This window comes from Fusarium mangiferae (assembly GCF_900044065.1).
Source record: "Fusarium mangiferae strain MRC7560 genome assembly, contig: FMAN_scaffold015, whole genome shotgun sequence".
Lineage (NCBI taxonomy): Eukaryota > Fungi > Ascomycota > Sordariomycetes > Hypocreales > Nectriaceae > Fusarium > Fusarium mangiferae.
In genome coordinates this window covers 8494-16198 of record NW_024573935.1, presented here as the reverse complement: position 1 = coordinate 16198, position 7705 = coordinate 8494, and the positions used below count along the sequence as shown (strand labels likewise).

General features: G+C 45.7%; 3 protein-coding genes across 3 annotated transcripts; 2 read left to right on the top strand and 1 right to left on the bottom strand.

The window, feature by feature from the left end:
* Nucleotides 1–1934: 1934 nt before the first annotated feature.
* Nucleotides 1935–3351, top strand: FMAN_12593 (uncharacterized protein; the record flags this gene model as incomplete). The annotated part of the gene is made up of 6 exons (XM_041823053.1): nucleotides 1935–2051; nucleotides 2110–2135; nucleotides 2183–2226; nucleotides 2274–2573; nucleotides 2624–3093; nucleotides 3148–3351. 6 exons carry the CDS (start codon nucleotides 1935–1937, stop codon nucleotides 3349–3351), a joined length of 1161 nt encoding a protein of 386 aa, XP_041688672.1.
* A 794-nt stretch (nucleotides 3352–4145) lies between these two features.
* On the top strand, nucleotides 4146–5560 carry FMAN_12592 (uncharacterized protein; the record flags this gene model as incomplete). The annotated part of the gene is made up of 2 exons (XM_041823052.1): nucleotides 4146–4302; nucleotides 4353–5560. The coding sequence occupies 2 exons, from the start codon at nucleotides 4146–4148 to the stop codon at nucleotides 5558–5560; spliced, it is 1365 nt and encodes a 454-aa protein (XP_041688671.1).
* A 144-nt stretch (nucleotides 5561–5704) lies between these two features.
* Nucleotides 5705–6592, bottom strand: FMAN_12591 (uncharacterized protein; the record flags this gene model as incomplete). Its single annotated transcript, XM_041823051.1, has 2 exons — nucleotides 5705–5880; nucleotides 5932–6592. 2 exons carry the CDS (start codon nucleotides 6590–6592, stop codon nucleotides 5705–5707), a joined length of 837 nt encoding a protein of 278 aa, XP_041688670.1.
* Nucleotides 6593–7705: the final 1113 nt, after the last annotated feature.

The window sequence follows — 7705 nt, the reverse complement described above, 5'->3', positions numbered from 1 at the left end:
GGGTGCACTATTCTCACGACACTTGTTCTTCATTCGCGATTCATGACAATATCTTTTTAATGCCTTTTAAGCGCAAGCTTTTGGAGTTGGACTTTGCTTTTTTTGGGATACCACTCTTCATCCACGACTACGCCGTGACGACGGACGGATATGATCAACGATCTCCATGACATTCATTAGACTAATAACAATAATTGGATGGAGGAATATGGGAAAAGCTGCCATAGCAGTATTTTAGACATTCAATGACATAATTGCATTGTACTCAAACATGATCTGTTCTCAAATTGGGTGATTCTTGTGATCTTGTGATTTTGTCTAGGTGTTGACACAGCGACATCGCCTCACAATGCAGCCATGAGCGATGCCAATGTCAAACATCACCAGCGAAGAATTGTGGCAATACCACGTATGATTAAATATCGCTATTGAATATTTCGTGTCGCAAACAATGTAAAGCGGTGTGGTCGTGATGGGAGATCGTATGGTTGTGAGACATCAGGGGACTTGTCCAACCCGGGAACGCCATTCAATGAAAGCCATACCTGCTTTGTCATGCCTTCGCAGTGATTTTCTGCGTAACGTTGCTTGCGCTTTCTCTTTGAGATTCTAGAAGCCTCTCGGCCTCAATCGTAAAGTGTGATCTTTGTACGATTTCTTGGTCGGATTACCTGCAGGTGGCTGCATGCTGTTGACGAGTGGGTGTCTCACAGCTTATTGCGATTTACCACGTAACTAGTTAATTCCGGGGTTTCCATTTCCACAGATGCCTAACACCATGTGACTTATACCGATTTACCGTAGGAATGAAAATCCGATGTTCTTAACTTGCGCTCTTCTCTCGTTTTACGTCCCAATTCGTAGGGATCCAGCGTGCTGGACCAACCCATTGGCCAACGGAGAGTACAAGACAAATCTCAATCAGTCTCAGCGATTTATTTTCCCGGCCCGGCATTCAACTGAAAGATTGTTGTGTATCACTCTGTCGGCTTATATCCTGAGGTTTGTGTAAGTTAGGTATGTATCGATCGGGTCACAAATAGAACAAGATTGTGCACGAAAGATGAGTCTCAACCAGAAGAATTAAAATTCGAACTGTGATCTTTTCTATATAGCACTTTCGTATTGAAGCACTTCTTTTATTTCCCTTCCGTTATGTAGCATGACAAGGTTGGTCTCCCTAATCACGAGGGAGACACCAATGCAATGCTATAGAGACGGGACATGTCACATACAAAAGGGAGCAAGCCTCCTTTTGCGGACTGACTACTAATATATTTATTCTTACTCGCTGGTCTTCTCTCCGAATTGTAAAAGAGGTTAATTTTGCACCAAGATCTGTGTGATTCAGATGCTCCGCGGGGAGATCTTCCTTATTTGGCTGCAGGTCAAGTCACCATTCTCAGTCGCTTGATTAGGCCATTTCCGCCGACTGGTGTCCTCCCCACTGCTCGTTCTTATGTACACCTCCAACATGGTGAGCAAATTGGTTTATTTTAAATACGCCTAGATTCACAATGTGTTATTCTTCATTCGCTGACTGATACCGCTCAAGGGTTTATACCAGATCCTCTGGAGCCACAGCTGGTTAACCTCAATAATGGGGTGAAGATACCTATGATTGTACTCTATCCCACCCAAGGAGTGGGGCCGTTCTCTACCCTAGATTGACGAGAACGGTAGGTTATTCTGGCTTGGCTTCCCCGCATTAACCTACCATCGACGCATCTCGAAGAGGCAACAAACGTTAGACGATGACGGTAAGAATCCCGAGCAAGTCCCGACCTGCCTGGGGTAATCATGACAAGAGGACGTGTGATGCTTGGAAACGCGGGGTATAAATAATCGTGTATTTATCAAAACTCAAATACTATGCATCTTCCTTCTTTGCTACTCCCAGGTCGACTTATACACTTGCATCATCACTATTCATCATGACTACCCAAACTATGAAGGCTGTCAACTACCAAGGCCCTTACAAGGTCAAGGTTCAGGAGATAGAACTCCCTAAGCTCGAGCATCCTGACGACGTCATTGTCAAGGTTACGACTGTAAGACTACCAAATCTCTAGGCACCTTATTATATCGTAGGAACTGATAAATGCTCAGGCTGCCATCTGCGGCTCCGACTTACAGTAAGGGGAATAATATGTACACAAAAAGTAATACTCACAAATCATAGCATGTATGAAGGCAGAACAGCAGCAGAACCCGGCATTACCTTTGGTACGGCTCCTGTGCTCACACAATTAACCACCTTACTAACCTCACAGGTCACGAGAACATGGGCATTGTCGAACAGCTTGGCGAAGGTGTCACGCTGTTGAAGAAAGGAGACCGAGTCGTCATGCCCTTTAACGTCGCTGATGGACGATGCCGTAACTGTGAAGAGGGCAGAACTGCTTTCTGCACTGGTGTCAACCCCGGATTTGCCGGAGGTGCTTATGGCTATGTCGCCATGGGTCCTTACCGAGGAGGGCAGGCTCAGTATATCCGAGTTCCTTATGCTGACTTCAACGCTCTCAAGCTCCCTGCTGGCAAGGAGCATGAAGCTGATTTTATTTTGTTGGCTGGTATGTATATCTGTTTCCCTTATCTTGTATTCTTTATTGATATTGTGCAGATATATTCCCCACCGGATGGCACGGCGTTGAGATTTCTGGTTTCCGATCAGGCGAGAGCGTCGCTGTCTTCGGCGCAGGCCCCGTCGGTCTCATGGCAGCTTACTCGGCCGTTCTTCGTGGCGCATCCAGAGTATTCGTTGTTGACCGTGTTCCCGAGCGCCTTCAGGCCGCCGAGAAGATCGGCTGCACGCCTATTGATTTTTCAAAGGGAGATGCTGTTGACATGATCATCAAAGCCAACGACGGAGAAGAGGTTGATCGATCTGTTGATGCTGTCGGCTACCAGGCTGTCAGTAAGAGCGGTGAAACTGAGCAGCCTAATATTGTGTTGGAAAACATGATTCGAGTGACCAGAGCTTGTGGTGGGCTGGGCATTCCAGGTCTCTACGTCCCAAGTGATCCTGGTGCTTCTGACGAAGCTTCGGCGAAGGGTATGATCAGTCTTAGCTTCGGCAAGCTATTCGAAAAGGTATGATTTATAGTCCTCTCGGGCTAATCAAACTGGATTCTAATATTCACTTAGGGGCTTACTATTGGCACTGGCCAATGTAATGTCAAGTCTTACAACAGATATCTCCGAGATCTCATCATTTCTGGTCGTGCTAAGCCCAGCTTCGTTGTCTCGCATGAGATCAACATTGAAGAAGCCGAAGTGGCCTACGAGAAGTTTGACAAGCGAATCGACGGATATACGAAGGTTCTTATCCATCCTAATGGTGGTTTCTAGAATTTGTACAAGAAGTAAAAGCTGCGGAGTGCTTAACAATGGCATATTGGGGAGAGTTATATGTATCTTTAGTTGGTGTTGTGAGGCTGGGAGCGTTGTATCAGGCATTGATGAAGGGTGTTGAAGTTTAAGGAAGTTTTCATAGCGCGAAATTGATCAATTGCATCTGCATTTTACCATAATCGCAACAAACCCTCCCTTCTGCTGCCATATAATCGAAATGGGGAATAACTCATCAATAAGGTGCTTGCATGGAAACTTGTCATGATTCAGAGCGAGGCTTTTTAATTCAAACATCTTACCAAATCTTCACTTGTGGCTCGCGAAAATGTCACTATAAAAAAGCTTCAGATAACCAAACTCGAGCACTAGAGCCCTGAAATGTTTTGAATTACCTGAAGATATTTTTTGAAATTGTCAAAGTCCCTAGACGTCATTGTGACTTATGTTCCTGATCATGTCGTTTCTAACATGCCCTTTTTTATTTCATTCTTCTAAAACCATGCTGCCTTTTGTATAGATAATCCGTTTGTTCGCCTTATCACAAACCGATCCTGAAGTTGCGATGTCGGAACCATGGTGAGTGAAATTGGCTAGACTGGGCATAGTAATCATGAAACCATGACTTCATTTGCTATAAATACACTTGAGCTTCCCAAAGAGGAAACAAGTCTCTTCACCGAGATCTAAGGAATTGACTCATTTTTCTCCCTTGTGTTATATATATCGGTGTTATATATATCGTGAGTGTTGGCAGAGAAATCAAATGTCTCCAATGAATACGCAGATGAATCATGACGACTACAACTTCCCTTGAGTTGGCGAGTATTCGCCCAAATGGCGACGATGAGGCAGAACTGCCATCTATTGACGCTCTTCCACCGACAGATCGAGGTCGAAGGGCTTATACAGCCTTAGCTTGCTGTACAATTGCTCAAGCACCTATATGGGGTCAGCATCTAATCTCCCAGCCCTTAGAAACATATCTGACTTGATCTTAGGATACTCTGTCTCATTTGGAATCTTTCAAGAGTACTACACCGCTCATACCAATCTCAAAGCGTCTCCAAGTGCCATCGCATCTATTGGCGCATCTCAGACAGGGATCATGTATCTCATGATGCCTGTGGCCTTTATTGTTCTAAACCGCTTCCCACGTCTTCGAAAGTGGTGCGGCCCTCTCGGTTTAGCTATCACCATAATCAGCTTGACAGCTTCAGCTTTCGCAGGCAATGTTGCTGGTCTCATCGCCACCCAGGGTGTTCTGTATGCTATCGGATGCAGCTTGCTCTTCAGTCCAATCTCACTATACATGGACGAATGGTTTGTTGAGCGGAAAGGTTTTGCCTATGGAGTTATGTGGGCTGGCAAATCGAGCGTTGGTGTCGCCATGCCATTTCTCTTCAATGTCTTACTCCAGCGTTTCGGACTCAAAGCAACCTTACTGTCTTGGACAGTGGCATCAGTGGCTATGACTTTACCAACACTATTCTTTCTGAAGCCTCGAGTCGAGATCAGCCATGACTCAAGGCCGCGTCCTATCAGCTTTGCTTTCTTCAGATACGCTTCATTCTGGATGCTTCAGTTCGGCATAATTATTCAGTCATTGGGATATCTGATGCCGAGCACCTACTTGGCTAGTTATGCCACCGCGATTGGGCTTTCATCTGTCACAGGACCGATCTTGCTGGCACTCTTCTCGCTTGCCTCTGTGCCTGGATCTCTCATCCACGGCATGCTAGGCGACAAGATCTCTGGTGCCAAAGTCATCCTTGTCTCCTCTCTGGGAAGCGCACTTCCGGTATTCCTCCTATGGGGATTGGACCGTCATATAAGCACGATGGTGGTCTTTGTAATTCTTTATGGCTTCTTTGCTGGTGGGTTCAGTGCGACATGGTCAGGAGCTCTGCAAGAAGTCAAGGGGACGAACGAATCGATTGACACATCCTTGGTATTTGGTATGCTGCTCGGAGGTCGTGGACTGGGCTTCATTGTTGCGGGTCCTCTCAGTGGTGCGCTCATGTCAGCCGGGAGTCCGTTGGCAAGTGGTGATAGCCTTGGGTATGCGACCAAGTACGGCCCGATGATTCTTTGCACGGGTGTCACGGCAATTCTTGGGGCATGGGCGCCTATCTGCAAGATAGCCAGGTCTGTTGGGAAGAAAGGGCTCGAAATTATGCAAGATGTATGTTATAATTGCAAGCACTGAGACTGCGCTTGGGCGGTCCAGGAACAGAGAAAAGGAGGATGGCTAGAGACTTGGTGTTTCAAATTGGTGCTTGTTCATTCAGTCGATGACAATTAGTTCTATAATTGCTACGAGGCCCTCAATCCCGTTTATTCTTTTATTCCCCTATTTCTTGGTGATCAATGCTTCGCCATTCATGATGCCTAGCGAAGCGTCCTCTGTATCAATCCACTCCTCCCACGCCTTTGCCATCTCATCCAACTCATCGCCAGTCGCATTACCCATCTCAATAGCCTTGTTGCGCGCGAAGCCAGTCAGCGAGCGATCCTTCATGGCTGATCCTGTAGCATGTTAGTGCGATTTTCAGGTATGTCGACTAATTCTTTACTTACCCCATGCTTTCTTGTCTTCGGGTGCACTGTAGCACCACGTCCCAAAGCTCAAGGTAATGTCTTGACGGGATACCCCAGCTTTCAGGGCCCATGAGAGAAGTTGACGACCTCCCTTGTCTTGTCCACCCTTTCCAGCAATGTTCTTGACTTGAAGCTCATGGAACTTGAGGAGGGCTGGCAGTTCAGGCCAGATGCACCACATGTGCATGTCACTCTCACGAAGAGAAAGTGTGCCCCCTGGTTTGGTAACTCGGAGCATTTCCCGGATGGCATCTACCGGTGCATCTAAATGACAGAGAACCTGATGTGCGTGGGTGACATCAAACGCCGCGTCTGGGAAAGGCAGCTTGAAAACGTTGGCTTGCTGAAACTTAGTGTTGGAGACGCCCTGAGATTCGGCGTACTCCTTGGCTCGAGCAAGGATCTCATCGGATATGTCGGTCGCAGTAACTTCACCTTCAGGCATATACTTTGCCAAAGAGGCAGATATCGTACCAGAGCCAGCACCAACGTCGAGGAGTTTGATCTGTGGGTTCTCTTTGACAATGGCCTGTAGCCTTGGGACGAGATGCGGGCTGCTATTCTCGGCTGTTCGCCATTCATGATGTCTAACTTCGGTAGCAGCATAGCCGTGGCCGTAATCGTTGTGTCCTGACACCATGATTGTTTGTTTGAGTATAAAGTAACCAAGCTTGAAGTGTCTATTCTAGGTTCCTGTAACGACTGAATATTGTTGCAAGGGAATTATATATGTTTTGTTCACTGGAGGCAGGCGATGATGTTTTCCGCTGCCTACCCTACTCTTTCGTCACTCCTGCCGGAGCTGAGGTCGTCAGAGCTGCTCAACTCCGGCGACCCTCAGTGGGGGAATTCTCAACTCCGAACCAATGAGCGCTCACCGACCTTTTCTAACGAGCAAACTCCCAAAATGCGTCTTCTCTATATTGTTCTGTTGCAATGCCGAGCGACTACTATAGCAATCAGCTCTAGATTTTATTATGGAAAGGAAAAAGGAGATCATTGCCAATTCTGGTTGAGGTATTGGATGCGACGGACTTTCCGCGGACAGAGCCTTGAGAACTGCCGTGGTAGGGGTTGAATGCAAGTTTCAATACTTCATCCATTAGGCGGGCTCAAAGTCTCAAACACAACTTGCAAAGTCATGATAGAAGTCAAAAACACGACAACCTCAAACTATTCCCACTTTTTTACAAGCTCTTTTTCTTGCCCGGGAGCAACGTTCCGGCCGGATCCCAAATAGCGGGAAGCCATCAAACAATACGATGCGGAGAAAAGGGGCGGAACACCTCCGTCCGTCGAAACCCCAAAGCAGGCGCTGGCAGGGAATAAACTCAAGATCGCAAGCAGCCTAGCACATTATGAAGGAGTAATGCAAAGAGTCGCTATTCGCCAACCATATTCCCGAGGTCCTGTCTCGTGCACTTCCCCCGTGGGGTTTGGTCCATGAGGGGAAACATTGAGCTTCCTCTTTCAGCCTCTGACTACAGCAACAGATGGATTACTATTTAAATCTTAAAGAAAAAGATAATTAATAAAAAGTAAAAAAAATTAAATAAAAAAAGGAAATTTAAAAAAAAATATATTATTTAATAAAATAAAAAAAATAGCCTATAGAATATAATTAATAGGTTATTATTATAAATATAAAAAATGCCTTTTAAATTATTATTACTTAAAAAAAGCTTTAAATTAAATAAAAAAGAAAAAGGCTATAATTATAAATAAAATAAGTATTATAAAAAAAAGAAAGGCT